Source organism: Lissotriton vulgaris, chromosome 12, assembly GCF_964263255.1.
Source record: "Lissotriton vulgaris chromosome 12, aLisVul1.2, whole genome shotgun sequence".
NCBI lineage: Eukaryota > Metazoa > Chordata > Amphibia > Caudata > Salamandridae > Lissotriton > Lissotriton vulgaris.
The window spans coordinates 57,738,595-57,759,411 of NC_141700.1; the positions used below are offsets into that span (position 1 = coordinate 57,738,595).

The window sequence follows — 20,817 nt, forward strand, 5'->3', positions numbered from 1 at the left end:
AGCTGTCAAGGATGGGAGAGGTCCAGCAAAATTCACCAAATGGTGTGGCCTGGATACAACAGATTCCCTAGGCAATTTCAACGACTGTGTCCTTAAGACACCACACCTGGCTTAAAACAACTGGCTTCTCGAGCGATGTCCAAGCCAATCTGCTTTTTGGGTAAAAGGCAGACTCGTACCTGGTCAGGTTCAAGGACTCTCGAGCTATGGCCAGATCCTTGGGCCTCTCCTCCACTCCGCGACTTCCTTTCTCCCCTTTTGAGGCAACGGAAATGGTTTCCAGCCGCATCATCCATATCCCAACCACAGTCCTGCATAGGCTGCTGAAGCTGTGCGAGAACGTTGACCTGGTGCATTCTGATCCAGGAATGGAGGCCAGAAGTCGTCGGCCACACTGCCACCCAGCAGCCGCAGCCCTCGACCACACCTAAACTGCAGGACTACACTACTCCAGTTGGTGGGAGAATTCGTCATCTTCTCCCCCATTGGAGACCCATTACATCGGACAAGTGGGTCTTGCAGATCGTTCAGGAGGGCTATTCTCTTTTCTTCCTCTCCTTCTGCCAAATCAGGAATGGCTGGTGGAGGATCCTTTAGGGTTGCTCCAAGAGAAAGTTACAGCTCTCTTGGCCAAGGGGGCTATAGAAAGGGTCCCTGTTTCTGAAGTAGACAGTGGCTGTTATGCCCGCTACTTTCTGATTCCGAAAAAGAACAAAGGAATGCAAAAACATTTTAGATCTTTGGACCGTAAATCTCTTCCTCAAGAAGGGGAAGTTCAAGATGCTCACTCTAACTCAGGTCCTGTCTGCCCTTCACCTAGAAGACTGGATGGTAGGGTTGGACTTGCAGGACGTGTATTTTCACATCCCCATCCTGCCGGGCCACAGGTGTTACCTGCGGTTCAAGGTAGGCCGCGAGCACTTTCAGTTTACTGTGCTCTCCTTCGGCCTTACCAGTGCCCCGCGGGTGTTACCCAAGGTGATGGCGTTAGTCGCAGCCCATCTGCGCAGGTTAGGGGTGTCGGTCTTCCCCTACCTCAACGACTGGCTGTTAAAGGCATCCTCGCCCCAGACTGTTGTCTCCCACCTTCAGATTACAGCGGACCTCCTGCATTCTCTGGGGTTCTCTATAAACATGCCAAAGTCACACCTGACTCCTTCTCAGACGCGCCCTTTCATTGGAGTGGTTCTGCACACAATGCAGTTTCGAGCCTATGCTGTTGCTGCCATTCCACCTGAACCTGTCAACTCTCCGCCTCCATGCATGGAGATTGAGTGCCGACAGTTGATAGCTTTTGACCTTCCTCCTGAAGTTTGTAATGTTATTCTGGCGGCCCTCCACTAAGACTGTATACGCCTACCGTTGGCAGAAATTAGTATTATATTGTATAGAAAGGTCTATTGACCCTCTTTCTGCTTCTCTTTCTACTATCCTTTTGTTCATTCTGACCCTTGCCCAGCAAGGCTCTGCCTTGGGAACTCTCAATGGTTATCTTTCTGCTCTGTCTGCTTTTTTGCGGCTTCCAGACCAGCCCTCTTTCTTCAAATCTCCCATTGTACATAGGATTCTGAAAGGGTTGTCTCACCTGTTTCCACCTATGCCCTTTGTTATGCCACAGTGGGACCTTAATTTGGTCCTCACCTATCTGATATGCTCTCACTTTGAACCTTTACACAATTGTCCCCTCTGGCTGTTGACCAATAAAAATCAGCTTTCTTTTTTTTTTTTTAACAGACTTTATTGAGCATTTATAAGATATGCACTAGTGCAGTACAAACGTTCGTATGAGCATGTGAACAATCATGAATACACTCTTGCTATATATGCATCGCGTTACTACTGTAGTAACATCCATATTCGTACAAAATGTCCTCAGGAGCTGCAAAATCAAATATGCTTACATCACATGTCAATACTTGATCCCATAGCTAACTTAACCCCCCCCTTCGCCCAGTGGCAACACCACCCTTCCTTTCTCTCCCCGTCCCCCCCCAGTGTGTCTTGAAATATTGTGCTCAGATATTCTGCTCAGGGTCACTCCCCAGGGCCTTCCACCTGGTCATCGTGGGCACTATGGCCCCCTTAGGACTTCCGCTGATTGAGCACGCCGCATCATTCTCTCTCCCCTATGCATTCACAACAACATATTTTTACAAACCATCATCCTGCATTACTTTTCGGTGTCCCTTTTTTGAAATGTCATTAAGTTGCTTAAGGTGTATCGTCGGAGCTTCCCAAGCCCTAGCTACTTCTAACGTCTTTTCACTCCCCACTATGCCCGGCGTCTCTTAGTCTTGTCATTCCTTCGTAGCGTGCCCAGTGCTCAAACTCTCTATTCCATCTGCCTATGCTACCGCCTCCCCTTGCCTTCCAATAAAAACAGCCTTCTTGGTGGCAAGTACATCTGCGTGGAAGGTGAGTGAACTGCAGGCGTTATCTTGCTCGCCTCCTTATTTTATTTCCTTTCCAGACAAGGCAGTGCTTCTCGGCTGACTGGGCACTGTAATTTTACTTGCTAGCGCGCACTTTTGCTCATTTATATTCATAGCGCTTTGGCTGAGTGTGAACTGTTATCGCATTTACCGTGCAGTACCTGTGATTATTTTAGCTGCGCACTGTCTGCATTGCATTGGCTGTGTTGATATTTAAACTGTGTCACGATCTGCACTGTCTCCGCGCACGAACTCGCTCCCACCACGATAGTAGCGGTAACATCTTTTGGCCCTCATAGCGCCCCATTGCTCCTTGTTGTTGTTGTTGTTCGGCCATTTCCCAGGTTGACCCGAGACCTCCCTCGACCTCGCTCCCGCCTCCCTGCTGCCCCTCCCACCCACGAGAGCTACAGGCCGTCCTCTCCCACACAGAGAGCTGTGACCATCTTGCCTCCAACGCGAGTGGTCGCTCCCCCCGCTTCCTCCCTCACCAGTGGTATCGTAGCGCTTACATCTGCTTTGGCTGACTGGGCACTGTAATTTTACTTGCTAGCGCGCACTTTTGCTCATTTATTTTCATAGCGCTTTGGCTGAGTGTGAATTGTTATCGCATTTACCGTGCAGTACCTGTGATTTTTTTAGCTGCGCACTGTCTGCATTGCATTGGCTGTGTTGATATTTAAACTGTGTCACGATCTGCACTGTCTCGGCGCACGAACTCGCTCCCACCACGATAGTAGCCGTAACATCTTTTGGCCCTCATAGCGCCCCATTGCTCCTTGTTGTTGTTGTTGTTCGGCCATTTCCCAGGTTGACCCGAGCTCTCCCTCGACCTCGCTCCCGCCTCCCTGCTGACCCTCCCACGCTCCGCCCCCTCCACGATCCATTTATGACTAATGATCCAACGCTCAGCGTTCGCGCCCCAGTTGCGCCAAAGGTAAGCCCGTCTACGCCTGGACCGCGCCCAGCTCCAGACCCCCTGGTCCACGCAATGCCCAGCCCTCCCGCATTACTTACGACGCCTCCACCCTCCTAGCCCTTAACCCCGGCCGACTTTCCAACTACGCCCAAGTCGCTCCTGGACACACCCATGGACCCTTCACTTGCTACTCCTGCAAGTTCGACAGCACCAAGAAAAACTCTTCATCCACTATCACACAACCGAGATCTGACCCCAACCACCTAAAATGCATCCTGCTCAACACCCGCTCAGTCCACAGACACGCCATCGACCTCTGGAACCTACTAGACACCACTTCTCCCGACGTCGCATTCCTAACAGAAACATGGATGAACGCCTCATCGGCTCCAGACATCACCATAGCCATCCCGGAAGGATACAAGATCATCTGTAAGGACCGCACCGACCAAACAGGAGGAGGCATCGCTATCGTCCATAAGAACTCCATCCGCATCTCAACCAGCTCAGACGTCAACCTCACCAGCGCCGAACACCTTCACTTCCAGATCCACACCGACCCTAAAACCACACTCAGAGGCACACTCCTCTACCGACCTCTAGGACCCCGTACACATTTCAGCGACGTTATCACTGACTTTATCACCCCACACGCCCTCCCTTCCGAGGAAAACATTCTGCTGGGAGACCTCAACTTCCACCTAGAAAAGAGCAATGACAGCAACGCCACCTCCCTTCTGGACAATCTCGCCAACCTCGGACTCAAACAACTTGTCACTACGCCCACCCACATCGCTGGTCACACACTCGACCCTATCTTCACCTCCAGCAAACATGTCTCCTTCAGTCACACCACTACTCTCCATTGGACGGACCACAGCTGCGTACACTTTATCTACAAAAAGACCACAACTCACAACCATCCTCAACCTACTATGCGAAGAAACTGGAACAAAATCACCATCGATCAGATCTCCGCATCGCTTCTCCAAAACCCCCCCTGCCCACTCCTCAAACCCCGACCAAGCAGCCATTAACCTCACCCAATGGCTATCCAACAGCGCCGACATCCTAGCACCGCTGAAAAAACGTCATATCAAACCAAGCAGCAAAAACGTATCCTGGTTCAACGATGATCTTAAGAAATCCAAGAAACTCTGTCGCTCCCTTGAGAAGGCCTGGAAAAAAGACCCAAACACCAACACCAGGGACGCCTTCAAGAATGCCACCCGCATACACCACCAACTAATCCGATCTGCCAAGAAAGCCGCATTCAAAGACCGACTAGACAACAACGCCCACAACAGCAAGGAATTATTCAACATCGTCAAAGAATTTACCAACCCCTCAGCCAACTCCAACGACATCACCCCCTCTCAAGCCCTCTGCGACTCCCTATCCTCGTTCTTCCACAACAAAATCGCAGACATCCACAACAGCTTCGACAACCGACCCGGAGACCAACCCACCCAACCTTCTGCAGGACCTTCACCCCCCTTGAATATCCTTAACGAATGGAACCCAATCTCCACTGAGGACACCATCCGCCTGATGAACTCCATCCACTCAGGATCCCCCACAGACCCATGCCCTCACCACATCTTCAACAAAGCAGACTCCACCATAGCACCACACCTTCGAGACTTCATCAACTGCTCCCTCAACTCCGCCACCTTCCCGGAAAGCTGGAAACACGCAGAACTCAGCGCCCTTCTGAAAAAACCCACAGCGGACCCCACCGAACTCAAAAACTACCGCCCTATCTCGCTCCTTCCATTCCCAGCCAAAGTCATCGAGAAAGCTGTCAACAACCAGCTCGCCGTCTTCCTCGAAACAAACAAATCCCTCGACTCCTCACAGTCCGGCTTCCGAGCCAAACACAGCACGGAGACCGACCTCATCGCAGCAACAGACGACATTCGAACTCTCCTGGACAATGGAGACACAGTCGCCCTCATCCTACTCGACCTCTCTGCAACCTTCAATACAGTCTGCCATAGCACCCTTCTACAGCGCCTCAGAAACATCGGAATACAAGGAAAAGCACTGGAATGGATCACCTCGTTCCTCACCGGAAGAACCCAGAGAGTCCGCCTCCCACCCTTCAACTCAGAGGCCACTGAAGTCATCTGCGGCGTACCCCAAGGGTCCTCACTCAGCCCCACCCTCTTCAATGTATACATGAGCCCCCTCGCGGCCATCGCTCGCCAACACAACCTCAACATCATCTCCTACGCGGATGACACTCAACTGATCCTATCACTCACCAAAGACCCTAATACCGCCAAAACTAACCTACATGAAGGAATGAAAGAAGTAGCCGAGTGGATGAATCATAGCCGTCTGAAACTGAACTCAGACAAAACAGAAGTCCTTATCTTAGGTACCTCCCCCTCCGCCTGGGACGACTCTTGGTGGCCAGAGGCCCTTGGAAAAGCTCCCATCCCGACGGACCACGCACGGAACCTGGGCGTCATCTTGGACTCCTCACTCTCTATGAACAGACAAGTAAACGCGGTTTCATCATCTTGCTTCAACATTCTTCGCATGCTCAAAAAAACATTTCGCTGGATCCCCACCGAAACCAGAAAAACGATCACCCATGCACTGGTTACAAGCCGTCTGGACTACGGAAACACCCTATACGCCGGTATCACCGCAAAACTCCAGAATAAACTCCAACGCATCCAGAACGCATCAGCCAGACTCATACTAGACATCCCGCGTAAAGACCACATCTCTAGTCACCTGAAAAACCTCCACTGGCTCCCCGTCAATAAGAGGATTACTTTCCGACTCCTAACCCACGCACACAAAGCACTTTATGAAATTGGACCCGAATGCCTCAACACACGTCTTTCCTTCTACACCCCCTCCCGTCAGCTACGATCCTCCAACCAAGCCCTTGCTACCGTTCCTCGCATCAATAAAATCACCATGGGAGGTAGATCCTTTTCCTACCTTGCAGCTAAAACCTGGAACTCACTCCCCACTCACCTTCGTCTCAAGCAGAACCATCTAGCATTCAGAAAGCAACTTAAAACTTGGATATTCGACAAATAACTCCCCACCCTTCCTTCTTCAAGCGCCTTGAGACCCTCCGGGTATGTAGCGCGCTATATAAATCTTTTTGACTTGACTTGACTTGACCCTAGCATCCTTTTTACCAAACGTTGTGACCCCTTTCCATCTGGATCAGTCCATCATGTTGCACACCTTCTTTGCGCCCCCCCTATCCTTCTAAGGAAGAGGAGCATCTCCACTGGCTGGACCCAAAAAGAGTGTTGTCGTTTTACCTTAACCGCACAAAAGAGTTCCGGGTGGATGACCAACTCTTTGTCGGATACGTGGGAGTGAAGAATGGAAGGGCAATGGAGAAAAGGACCATCTCTCACTGGGACGTTCTCTGCATCAAGATCGGTTATGCCTTCGCAAAGAAGTAGCCCCCTGAGGACTTGAGGGCCCATTCCACCAAGGGAAAAGCTGCAGCCATGGCCCCAGCTTGGGGTTTCCAGTCCCAGACATCTGTCGGGCGCCAAAGTGGGCTTCATTGAACACTTTTGCTAAACACTACTACCTGGAAGGTCAGGTCTGCAGAGATGGGCACTTTGCCCCCTTTTTCCTACAGGACTTTCAAGTTTAGGGTATTGATCCGCACCCACCGCCAGGATGGTATGGCTTGGGTATCTAATTCAAAGGTAAGGAATCTGCAGCTAGAAGTCTCTATCAGATGAACAAGTTGCTTACCTTCGGTAACGCATTTTCTGGTACAGACTCTATCTAGATGCAGATTCCTTACAGCCAACCCTTGCCTCCCCACTTTGTGGACTAATATTATAGGGCTAGGGTTACTCCTCTTTCAGGGCCCAGGTTTTGCACATGACACGTCAGTTACTTTGTGGCTCTGCGCTTCTGGCATGGAAAAAACACAAAAATTACTGACGTCCACGCCTGGGTGGGGCCTATATAGGCACCGCAGCATCATGACCAATACTACCATCGCCGACAATGTCACATGGAGCCACCCGACGCTGGGCTCTAAGGGTATTGCTCAGCAAAAGTTTCCAGATCCAGCCTAATGCCTGGGAAATTCAAAGGTAAGGAATCTGCAGCTAGATAAAGTCTCTACCAGATAATGCGTTACCGAAGGTAAGTAACTTGTTCTACAACACCTAAATATGAACTGGTATTACTCACTCCTAAAAAGGAGACTTTTATTGGAAAAACTATAACAGTTACACCCACTCCTCCCTCTAAAATGTGTTACTACTATATTCCCACCATTCCCTGATACATTTTATAACTTCACCTCCCACTTTCACCTGCAAGATGATGTGGTGACTCTCACCATTTCTTATAGAAGTCTAACGTCAAGACAAACCTTTGTATGAGTTCATGTCGACTTCTTCCGAGACTTGGCATCAATGTATTTACACCTTTCCGGGAGCAATGGTATAATTTCTTCCATTTTAATTTTGACTGATGTGAAAATTATGTGAACGCCTTCCTCTCACAAATGGTAAAATGTCAAGCACTTTTGCCTTTATTGCATCTAAAAGAAGCTATCATTCCATGCATCCTTTCATATGAGAGATGGTTTCATTTTATGCATTCCCACTGAGAGGTAGTATATTGTCATGTTGTCTTTTGTTGAAGAGTTTGTATAAGGTTATACATTCTGTTCTCTAAGAGATTGCATAATTTCGAGCACTCCTTTCTATGAGAGATGTTGTAATTTCATGCAGTCCATCTCAGAAATGGTAAAAGTCCCCACCCTCCATCTGGCGTGGCACCTTTCATCACTCTGACTGAGAGTTAGTAACATTTCACACATCTTGAACGCTGGAATGAATCCATAAATGAAGATGTAATGTACTTGTTCTTCTGAAAGTTAGCATAATTAAGTGCAAAACTTTGTCTGAAAAGTAAACCGTTTGTTTGATGCTTTAACCTTAGAAATGGTAAGAATTCATTAACTTAGCAGAAGTTGTAACTTTTTGCATACTCTTCGATGACGGATTGTTTCATTTCAGGCATTTTTTCCTCTGATAGATGTTTTCTTTCATTTGTTCTCTATCTAAGAGATGGTATAATTTCTTTCACTGCTTCATTTAAAACTTTGTGTAATCTATGCACACTCTCTTCTGAGAAATCCAGTTTCATGCACTCTTTCCTATGAGAGTTGGCCCTTTCATCTGAGAAAAACAACCATGCCATACACTTCTGCGAGATGATATTGTTTCTTGCACTGTTTCTGCGCAAGGAGGAGGGGAGGAGGGGAGGAGGGGAGGAGGGGAGGAGGGGAGGAGGGGAGGAGGGGTGGAGGGGAGGAGGGGAGGAGGGGAAGAGGGGAGGGAGGGAGGGAGGGAGGGAGGGAGGGAGGGGACCACTGTGCCCTCGGCCTGGTTGCCCCCACGCTCCCCGCCTGCTGCCTGCCTCCTACCTGCTGCCTGCCTGCTGCCTGCTGCCGCCATTCCAGCCCGGCGCCCCAGCCGCCGCAGGGCCGCCCGCCTCGATCGCCGATCCAGCCCGGCGCCCCAGCCACCGCAGGGCCGCCCGCCTCGATTTTCGCGCCGGTTTTTGCCGCGACCCCGCCCCCCGCCTGCCGATAGGACCACGCGCTCCCCGCCTCCCAGCTGACCCGCCCTCCCGGCTCCCTTCTTATGACGCCCCCTCAGCGACCGCGCAGCGGACGCTCGCAGCGGGAGCGCCGACTGAGTGCCGAAGGTGCGCCAAAGGTAAGCCCGTCTGCGCCCGTCCGTGCCTGGACCGCGCCCAGTGCCAGGACCCCTGGCCCCCGCAGATCCCAGCCCACCCGCCGGACGTACGACGCCGCCACCCTCATCGCACTCAACGACGGGCGAGTCCCGGGATGCTACCGTTCCACCCCGAGACGCTCCCACGGACCCTTCTGCTGCACCGCCTGCAAGTTCACCTGCATCCGGACCTGCCATGCACCAGCACCCGCCAAGACGAACACCAGCAGCAACCACCTCAAGTGCGTCCTGCTCAACACCCGCTCAGTCCACAGACACGCCATCGAACTCTGGAACCTCATCGACACCACAGCTCCTGATGTTGCCTTCCTCACGGAGACCTGGATGAACGCCTCTTCAGCGCCCGACATCGCCATCGCCATCCCAGAGGGCTACAAGATCACCCGGAGGGACCGCACCGCCAACCAGATAGGAGGAGGCATCGCCATCATCCACAGGGACACCATCCGCATCACGACCTACACCGACGACATCCTGACTACCGCCGAACACCTACACTTCCAGATCCACACCGACCCGAAGACCACCCTCAGAGGCACCCTGATCTACCGACCCCCGGGACCACGCACACAATTCAGCGAGGACATCGCCGACTTCGTCAGCCCGCATGCCCTCCCCTCCGCTGACTACATCCTCCTGGGGGACCTCAACTTCCACCTGGAGAACAACAACGACCGCAACACCACCACCCTGCTCGACAACCTCGCCAACCTCGGACTCAAGCAGCTGGTGACCACCCCCACCCACCTCGCCGGACACACACTCAACGCCGTCTTCTCATCCAGCAAAGACATCGCCTTCAGCCATGCCACAGGACTCCACTGGACGGACCACTGCTGCGTCTACTTCACCTTCAGAAGAACGACGATCCACCACCACCAGCAACAGGTCGCCCGCAGAAGCTGGAGCAAGATCACAGCCGACCAGCTCGCCGCTTCCCTGAGCCAGCACCCTCCCGCCAGCTCAGCGAACCCCAGCCAGGCCGCCGACAACCTCACGAAGTGGATCAGCAACTGCGCGGACGAACTCGCCCCACTGAGGACCCCGCCCAGCAGACCCGGCAGCAAGAAGGCCCCATGGTTCACCGACGAACTCAAGAGCTCCAAGAAGAACTGCCGAGCCCTCGAGAAAGCCTGGAGAAGGGAGCCAACACCGGACAACATGACCACCCTCAAGCTTGCCACTCGGAAGCACCACCAACTGATCCACGACACCAAGAAAACTGCATTCAAGGACCGGCTGGACAACAACGCACACAACAGCAAGGAACTCTTCAACATCGTGAAAGAGCTCTCCAACCCCAACGCCGGAAACAACGACATCACCCCATCGCAAGAACTCTGCAACTCCCTCGCCTCCTACTTCCACAACAAGATCGCGGACATACACAACAGCTTCAACACCCAACCGACGAATGCCACGTCCGACTCGACCGAACCACCGCCCCCCACCACCACCCTCCGCGCCTGGACTTCGATCAGCACCGAAGACACCGTCCGCATGATGAACTCCATCCACTCCGGATCTCCGACCGACCCCTGCCCTCACCACGTCTTCAACAAGGCCGACGCCGTCATCGCACCCCACCTGCGGGACATCATCAACACCTCCTTCACCACCGCCACCTTCCCTGAGAGCTGGAAGCATGCCGAACTCAGCGCTCTACTCAAGAAACCAACAGCGGACCCCACCGAACTCAAGAATTATCGCCCCATCTCGCTGCTCCCGTTTCCGGCCAAAGTCATTGAGAAGACCGTCAACAAGCAACTGGCCGCCTTCCTCGAGACGAACGGATCCCTCGACCCCTCACAGTCTGGCTTCCGAGCCAACCACAGCACCGAGACCGCCCTCATCGCTGCCACCGATGACATCCGAACCCTGATGGACAACGGAGAAACAGCGGCCCTCATCCTCCTAGACCTCTCCACTGCCTTCGACACCGTCTGCCACCGCACCCTAGTGCAGCGCCTCAGCAACGTCGGAATCCAGGAGAAGGCACTGGAATGGATCATCTCCTTCATCGACGGAAGAACACAGAGAGTCCGTCTACCACCGTACAAGTCAGAGGCCACCGAAGTCATCTGCGGCGTCCCTCAAGGATCCTCGCTGAGCCCAACCCTCTTCAACATCTACATGAGCCCCCTCGCGGCCATCGCACGCCAACACAACCTCAACATCATCTCCTACGCCGACGATACCCAGCTGATCCTCTCCCTGACCAACAACCCCGCCGCCGCCAGAGCCAACCTTCACGAAGGAATGAAAGAGGTAGCCGAGTGGATGTCGACCAGCCGCCTGAAGCTGAACTCGGACAAGACGGAAGTCCTCATCCTGGGATCCTCGCCCTCCGCCTGGGACGACTCCTGGTGGCCCCCCGCCCTGGGCACCGCACCCAAACCGACAGACCACGCACGCAACCTGGGCTTCATCCTGGACGCCTCCCTCTCCATGACCAAGCAAGTCAACGCCGTCTCCTCGTCATGCTTCAACATCCTGCGCATGCTACGGAAGATCTTCCGGTGGATCCCCACCGAGACCAGGAAGACTGTCACCCAGGCACTCGTCACCAGCCGACTGGACTACGGCAACGCCCTATACGCCGGAACCACCACCAAGCTCCAGAAGAGACTCCAACGGATCCAGAACGCCTCAGCCAGACTCATCCTCGACATCCCACGACACAGCCACATCTCCGGACACCTAAGAGACCTGCACTGGCTCCCGGTCAACAAGAGAATCACCTTCCGTCTCCTTACCCACGCACACAAAGCTCTTCACGATCAAGGCCCGAGCTACCTCAACAACCGCATCAACTTCTACGCTCCCAAACGACACCTCCGATCAGCCAGTCACGCCCTCGCCGCCGTCCCCCGCATCCGAAGAACGACAACAGGAGGAAGGTCCTTCTCCTACCTGGCCGCCAAGACCTAGAACTCCCTCCCTCCCGACCTGAGACCCTCCGGGTATGTAGAGCGCTCTATAAATGTCTATGATTGATTGATTGATTGATTGATTGAGGGAGGGAGGAGGGGAGGAGGAGAGGAGGAGGAGGGGAGGAGGGGAGGAGGGGAGGGGGAGGAGGAGGAAGGGAGGAGGGGAGGAGGGGAGGGGGAGGAGGAGGAAGGGAGGGGAGGAGGAGGGGAGGGGAGGAGGAGGGGAGGGGAGGGGAGGAGGGGAGGAGGGGAGGGGAGGAGGAGGGGAGGAGGAGGGGAGGGGAGGAGGAGGAGAGGGGAGGAGGAGGGGGAGGGGAGGGGGGAGGAGGGGAGGAGGGGTAATTGCATTTACTGCTTCCTTCAAGGTGCACTTCTTCCAATAAAAGTTGGTATATTTTCACTCTGCAAAAAAAGTGATGCATATACCAGAGCTAACATTTCTTAACTATTGGTAATTCTTCTCTGCAATGTTCCAAATTATTGTTTTTAGTCCATCAATTACATTACGGAAGGGAACCAATCATATTTCAATCTTTCTTGACCACACCCCAATAAAAGCAGTAAATGCTGATTGGCTAGGTCACAACTCCTTGTGAGGGGGGCCTCAAGCAAACACAGTGTGTTCCTGAATTAGTGGGTCTCATGAATGAGGTGCAACTTAAATTGTTAGGCATAGCCTGATTAAATCTAAACATAGGCTACCTCTCTAGGAAATCTGGCAGAAAGAGATCCAACAAATACTCGCTACCGTCTCTTTCTTCACAATCCTTCACTCGCTCTTCCCTCCAAGAATAGTAAATTGAGGTATTTTGTGTTTCCTCATAGCAGAAGCCTCTTTCTCTGATAGACGATCTTCAGTTGAGACCCAAGAGGGCAGAAATGTGACCAGAATCCCACCTGCACTGCCTAAACAAGCACTTACGCCAAAGGGAAGAGGTATGGTCAAGTTCATACAGCTGTTTTGCATCTACATTTAACAGTAATATATTGTTGTATGAAATTGTCATGTCAAGTGCTATCCCTGTAAAGAAGAATAGATATCTGAAGGAGGAAGTGATGAAGATAAATTAGTAAATAAGAGAACTGATTTATTTTCTATGGAAGTATATAAAACCAAAAATATAAACTGTACCTAGAAGGATGCCTTACAACTGTATATGTTATGTGAGTTGCGTCTTTGATGCTGCTGCTAGGATTCGGATTGGTTTGCTGAACAATAAACTTGAAAAGATGATAATAATTTACTGCCAATTATTGTAAATTGTACAGCTCAATATATTTTTTTACAGTCTTATAATGTGAATGTGTGACTGAATATTCTCACAAGGGTAGCCTACCAGTTTGGAGTCTTGCAATAACCAGTGGACAGACAGACACATTTGTGGGGCATTTTTCAAGTTTTTAACTTAAAGTGTCTAGAGGGATGCAACAGATTTTTAGGTCTCGGCTGGCGTTGAGCGCGCATGCGCTCCTCGCCTCAAGACTTACAGTGAACAAGTCAGTTTCAAGAAAGGAACTCAAACCCCGCCCCTCATTTCCATTGGGTAGCGTCCGCGTTTATGGTAAACGCTGGCTTCCCATTGGAAAAAAGGGTTTTTAGTTGCATCCCTTTGGCTTTTTGGTGGACTGCCTCACCTGATTCTCGGCTGTCGTGAAGACTTTTCTTATCTGCTTGTCAAGCAGGTAAGAAAAGTCTTCACGATAGCTGTGAGCAGGCACATAGCTCAAAGGTGCATGGGGTCACGGGGAGGACAAGGCAATGGCGAACGCTTGTTGTTCACATCTGTTTCAGTTACATGCGTTGCTGCATGCAGTGTGTAAAACAAGTCTTTTGCCTGGTTGAGCGCCTACACTTTACGTGCACGCAGTAACTTGCCCAGACATGTGGCATTATGTGAGGTATGTGTGTGTCCCGGGGCTACGTCTTGTTTTAGATGAAGATAATGAGCTGGGTAGAGTAAATGGTGTAAAACTGAGTTACTTTGGTCTGCAGGAGACTTTAAATTGGCTGTCCCTATCTACAAAGATGAAATCTGCGTTTTGGTATTTCCTGAAGGTAATATGACGGAGCAGTCTTTTCCTTTCCCTACGCCATCTGTATACTCTTGTCCGGGAGATCACTGGTGCAATCTGAATTAGTGAAGCGCCTTCACACAGCGCGTCTCAATGTTTTCAGTGTAGGCTTCAAGTAACACAGAGCCCAGCGGCGCGCACCCTGTTATCCTGCCCAGACTTCAGACATATACCACATGACCCTGTTTCTTAAAGCAATTCGGCTCTGTTCCAAAACACGATCTGTTCTTTATCGGTTGTGGTGAAGCGATACAGACATGCGCAGAGGGCGCTTGACTCCACTATTTTCCCTGTAGTTACCAAATTGTCCACCATGATTCTTTGTGGGGAATCCAGTACGGCTTTATTGCGTGTTCTCCGCGAATACGTAGTTTGAGGAGATGCAGACTTTTTTTCAGTTTTGTGTAGCGCGAACTCGAAGGTATCAGAGTGCTTTGCATGAACACCAGTTGCATTACAGAGGGACACAGTATTTTTTTTAAGGCACGGGGAGATTTGCAGAGAATCGCAGGCTCAAACATGGTTCCCCAGCTCCAAAGTCCGTTGTTCTGACCGTTAAGCCACATCCTCTTGGGCATGAATCTCCTGAACAACTGTTCTTCCAAAGTGTCAAGACATGTTTTAACAAACCCTGACACAAACTGTAGTAATGTATCGGGTTGTATCTGGATTTGTGGCTGATGTAACATCGCCACATGTGGACCAGCAGGAGCAGAAGTTGTAAACCCACATACCATCGCAACATGTGGACCAGCAGGAGCAGAAGTTGTACACCAGCATAACAACGCAACATGTGGACCAGCAGGAGCAGAACTTGTTCACCCACGAAACATCGAAAAATGTGGACCAGCAGTGTAGTGTAGTTCCTATTTTCCCAATAGGCTCTGCGCATTGGAATAACATAAACAGCAGTGTAGACGTAGGACTGAGGTCATCTAGGTCTCTACTGACTATGTTAAACTTAATTTAGGTTTGCGCCAGAAAGCTCAGAGGTCACTAGAAACTTTCTTGAATGAATAGGGAGGGTTGAACTTCCCTGACTCAGACAAGAAGGGATTCAGTTTCTGACAACCGCATAAACATGACAACTTTGCTCCCTCAGAATAAGAGTGTATCTCTAGAGTCGTGTGAAAACAATAGGCAGCTATTTCACTCAGTCAACCGTGCATACTTAGTTTCACCAGAGTGCAGAGAAATAGAGAGACGGGCGTTTTCAATAAAAGGTGTTATTTATTGAGCAGTCTTCTTTCTCATGCAAGAGAAATGAATTGCCACAATTGCAATACTTATCATAAAGTAAAGTGCTTACAGAAAAAGTAGTATTGTGAAATAATACTGTAAAAGCATGTGTTGGACCCGGCCCGTTGGGCAGGTTCACCCCTAGACTTTTTGCTTTTTCCTAGCCTGTTTATGGAACCTGGTGTTGGTGATTTTAGGCCTCTGTGCACTTTTTCACTGTGGTACAGTGTAAAGTGCTGGAGCTCTCTGTGTATGTATGGTGAGTGACCTGCCCTCCCATAGGAATGAATGGGGAATATGTATGCCCATGGTAGTTCCTGATGTGTGGGGAGTGCAGGGGCGAGTTTGGTATGTATGAACTTGTGAGAATGAATGCTGCAAAATGATATATGCGGCATGACTGTGTCTAGTCTAGAAGTACTACTTTTGGAAGTTGGCATATTTGTGTAAGTTGGTGCTGGCGTGTGATTGGCTGGTGAGCCTGGCCCAGAGTGCCTGGGCCTGCTTGTGGATTGACTGTCTGGTTTGAGGATGACAGGGGCTAGAGAGCCCAGGAGGTTGTCTGAAGTCAGCCCATGGATGAAAGGCAGCATCTGCTGCCAGGGAAGTGGGAGGAGATGGCACCTGATAGTGAAGGGCTGTGCCTGCCTAATTACAAAGCTGGCTCCACCTCCCGCTGGGTGACTGTCACCTCTGTCCCTGATACTGAAGGGACTTCCCTGTAACCAGTTCTGGCTGGTTCTCACACTGCCTGCTTCAAAGGACTTCAAAGGACTTCAAAGACTTTTCTGTGTATAAGAAGGGGCTGTGTCCCCTTCCAAAATGTTCTTGTTTCTGACTTGAATCTACCAGGGGCGGACGCTGCCCAGCCCCTGGATGCCTGGAGGACTTCTGGGGGGACCTCTCTGCCTTGCCTGGGCTGAGGGGGGGGGACTTTACTGGACTTTCTGCCCCCCTAAGCACCTTGAAGTGCTTCTTCTTTGCTATAGCGCTGGGAGCGCTGGATTTGTCCTTCATAGCGTTGAGAGCGCTTTATTTCCTGCCCATGGCGCTTTGGTTGCACTTCTAGTGCTGGAGCGCTTTGTGTGCCTCTATAGCGCTTGGAAGCGCGTTGCTGCTGGAGGCCGGCGGCGGATCGGCGCGGGAGCCCACTCCGCTTATTTTGCCGACTTGGATTTGCCCAGTTGTTTATTTGATTGGCGAGTGCCCACCTCGCGATTTCTGCCCGCCTGCCTGCCTAGCGAGGGCCCCCGCGCTGCCCGCGGCGACCCGGAAGTACCTGGCCGGCCGGCCAAACCCAGCGCGGCCGGCCGGAAGTCCCGCCCCCGCAGCCCGAGAGAAGGAGAGAAGCTGCCCGGGTGAGGAGGCCGATGGGAAGAGTGAAGATGGCGGCGGCAGCTGGGCTCCCATGTGAGGGGAGAGCCCCGCCGGCTGCCGAGGATGTTGTCTCGCCATCAAGAAGGAGAACGAGAGCCCACCTCGCCTCCGCCTGACCCAGCGCGTGTGCTGGCTGCCCTGGGAGAAGAAAGGAGAAGCGTCGTCTTGAGCAGGGCTCCCGTGTCTCATGAGGGAGCCCTGCGTATGCGAGCGCTGCAGCGGGAAGAGCGGAGGGGGCGCGAGGCACATTGTCGGTGCCTGCCCCCACCGCGAACACATAAGGTGTTCTGCTGTCTGCCCGGAGGAGCCCCGCCCAAGAAGAAGCAGCCCGGTGAGTGAACGGGCGGGCGGGGGGGGGGAAGGCTCCGTAGGGGCGTGTGAGGGCACCAGTGCACTACCTGGGATGTTCGGGGTAGTTAGGGCGGCCCCGAATGGCAGTGGGCCGCCCCGCCGTTCTTCACGAGCCCAGATGGCTCCAATGAGGGGGCAGAAGAGAAGGGAGGGGCGCCGGGACACATTGTCGGTGTCCGCCCCTCCCCAGTAGCGTGAGCTCGCGCTCATGGTCAGTGTGAAGCCACGAGGGCTTCAAGGGCGGCCCCGGTTGGCAGTGGGTCGCCCCAACGGTTGGAGAGTCCAGTGAGGCTCTAGGGGGCACCATTGTTTTCAGAGCCTGAGGGCTCCAGGGGCCTATGATTGTTTAAGAGCCTGTGTGGCTCCAACGTTATGCACCATGGGGTATGTGTGTTATGCCCAGAGCCTGTGTGGCTCCAGCTTTTGGCCGCAGTGTTGTGTAAGAGCCTGTGTGGCTCCAGCAAGTTGGCGCAATTTGCCCCTAGGGCCAGTGAGGGCCCTGGCACAGTTTTGTTGTTCCCCAGCTGCCCAGCACTTTGTGGGCAGCTGCCACGTTTAGGCCTTTGTACTTTTGGACTGGCGCTGCATGGCAGCGCGCCCTGACATTGGACACAGGGCATCCTTGCCCCATCAAGGCCAGTTGGCCTAGGGACTGCCACAGGTGGTGGCATATGTAAGTTATGCGCAATGTGATTCCTATGTTTTTTAATAGTGATTGCCTACTGTGTGTTTTTGCGCTTTTGTGTTGTTCTGGCACCTCTGAATGTTTTTTAGGCATCATGTGTCTTCCTTTCCATGCGCTGCACCTCTGAATGTTTAGTCATCATGTGTCTTCTTGCGCTGCACCCCTGAATGTATTTTATTGCATCATGTGCTTTATTCTTAACACCTCTGAATGTATTTTATGGCATCATGTGTTTCTCTTTATTACTCCTCTGAATGTGGTCCATGCATCATGGGTAATGTGTTCTGGCTTATACCCCTAAATGTGTTTATTCTTAGGTGGTTGTCCTTTTTAGTACAGGTGGTCCTAGTAAGGTCCTGGTTCCTGTTACCAGTGGATACTGGTTGTGATCTTTGTGATTACCATTTTATGTTTTGTTATTTCTTATTCTAGAAGTACTATATCTGATCTGACAGTGGCCCATGTGGCCCTGTCTTGTAAATAATCCCATGTGAATATTACCCGTGCCAGTTGGCACCATGTATATGTGTGATTTTATCTGATGTGTTTTTACAATACAAAAGTTATTTTTATAATAACCTTGTGTGGAGTCTCTTTTGTGGTGTGCCTAGTATGTTGTTGCTGTTGTGCGCTGACGCAAATGCTTTACACATTGCCTCCGAGTTTAGCCTTACTGCTTGTGCCAAGCTACCAAGGGGGTGAGCAGGGGTTATCTTGGCGTGTGACTTCCTTGCCCTGACTAGAATGGTGGTTTCTGCCTGGCTTTGGCGTCAGCCTTAGCCTACCAGAAATAGCCAGTTCTAACAGCATTGATATGGTTTCTTAGCCATATGATACTTTAAAATGGATAAAATATATACATACATAAAAACCTTTGACTAACGTACTCAACTGGTGCTTCTAACTACGCCTACCCCGGTGTACCTGACCTAAGCCTAATACTTGGGAAGGAGAATGTAAGTAGCAGTTTAAGTTAAGTTGGTTAAGATTATTTTGCCAAGAATCTGCATCAAGAATTCTCTTAAGGGTTTAGTCAGCTCCGTACCTTGGTAATAGAATGTGGGAGGTCTGGTATCTCTTTCCTCAGGACTCGATCTCCCAGCAACCCGCAAGGGTAGGCTGGAAACACCGGAGCTGGATTTTCTCGGCTGGAGAAAAAGACAGCGTCTCTCTCAGTGCGTCAAACAGGAGGGGCGGCTTCCGTGGGCTCTCACATCAGCTGGGCTCTCGGGCAAGTAGATGGCCGCTCTGCTCCAAACCACCGTGTGTTTGCTTAAGGCAACTGTTGGTATATTTATACCTGAAAGGTGCCGGGTTTGACGTAAGGTTGGACATAAAACGTCAATAAGAACTGACAGTTCTTTCTGGACTCCAGGAGTTCTTGTTCAAATCAAAACAAAAGCAGGGGGGATTTCCCGGGCTGCTGGAGGCTTGGATTGTTTAAAGAACGCGTTGGGCTTTCTAGGAGTCGATGGGAGTAGCCATGCTGTGCTTTGGACAGCATAGGCTATTACTGAATATGGATATGATTCTTATGCCTTTATCAGTACATTATTGATTATAACCTCATAAGGGCAAGAATGGGGAATATTGAATTAGGGTCCTAGATATAAACACAACAGCAGGAGCAGAAGTTGTACACCCGCGTAACATCGCAACATGTGGACCAGCAGGAGCAGAACTTGTACACCCACGAAACATCGCAACATGTGGGCCAGCAGGAGCAGAACTTGTACCCCATGTAACATCGCAACATGTAGGCCAGCAGGAGCAGAAGTTGTACACCCGTGAAACATCGCAACGTTTGAACCAGCAGGAGCAGAACATTTTCATTATAACCCAGTTATTCAACTGGGGTATAATGACACTTGTTAGTTACAGCTCTATCTAAAGGCAAAACTGTGATGGGTAGACCAATTACGTGTTTATCGCTGACCCCTGTGTGCTCTGCAGATCCTGAGTTTGGCCATGACAGAATCAACACCATCCATTATTCTGAGCACAATAGACTGGGAATCATTCAACTGGGTTATAATGACACTTGTTAGTTACAGCTCTATCTAAAGGCAAAACTGTGACAGTGGGTAGACCAATAGGAGAGTATTTTACTAACATCTAATAAACATATGATGCGGACAAATAAACACATCAGAGGTGAGTATTTTGCAGACATGTAGCACATTACAAGTCCAAAAATAGTGCGGTATTTACAGCCCTGTAGAGTGTGTATCCATAGACCAATAAGTGCAGAGCATCATACAGAAATGTCATTAGGCACCCAGAAGGATAGGTCAATAAGAGTATGCTATTTTTAGAGGCACAGGATACCTTCTTTATACATGGAGGTAGCAATGAAAGGAGGGTATTTTACAGTTGTCTAATATGGAGCATGTGGATATATGCCTACATATAGGGAGTTTATTTCCCAGTCATTCCATATGCTATGTGTGTCTTTCCTTCCAGGTTTTGAAATCCGAAGGAGCAGTAACGCAAAGGAAAGTGACTTGCCACCGTGCCATACTCCCAGGCACCAATCTCTCCCTAACACTGATAGAAGTAAGTCTCCAGATTCTCATGCCATGTATGGAAGTTTAATTGTTCTTTATATACTATGCGACTCCCACATTACAACAGTGCAGTGGAAGACACACCATATCTGTAGCCCTCTCCAGGTATAGATAATAGTAGATTAAATTGCAATGAAACAATTACAAGATGTGCTAGTCAATTACGTGTTTATCGCTGACCCCTGTGTGCTCTGCAGATCCTGAGTTTGGCCATGACAGAACCAACACCATCCATTATTCTGAGCACAATAGACTGGGAATTATTCAACACCAGTTATAATGACACTTGTTAGTTACAGCTCTATCTAAAGGCAAAACTGTGGTAGTAAGGGGTACATAAAAAACAAGTTATCACTTGCTTTTTTTCAATGGGATAGTGTGCGCTATCATGATAAAGTGATTCATCATGAATGAATCAGTAAAGCAAGACAACTGGGTCAAAAAAAAAATTGGGGAAGATGATA

The 20,817-nt window shown here is 50.8% G+C and overlaps 1 protein-coding gene across 5 annotated transcripts in view; it reads left to right on the forward strand.

Annotated features, from left to right (window-relative positions):
- Positions 1-20,817, forward strand: part of STAP2 (signal transducing adaptor family member 2) — a 285,839-nt gene that overhangs the window by 222,023 nt on the left and 42,999 nt on the right. For 2 of the 5 annotated variants that reach the window (XM_086947075.1, XM_086947077.1), the window contains exons 12-13: positions 12,887-12,997; positions 20,250-20,342. In XM_086947075.1, coding sequence (XP_086803201.1) covers positions 12,887-12,997; positions 20,250-20,342 — 204 coding nt within the window. The remainder of the gene's footprint in view (positions 1-12,886; positions 12,998-20,249; positions 20,343-20,817) is intronic. The other 3 variants (XM_086947076.1, XM_086947078.1, XM_086947079.1) reach the window with 3 other exon arrangements.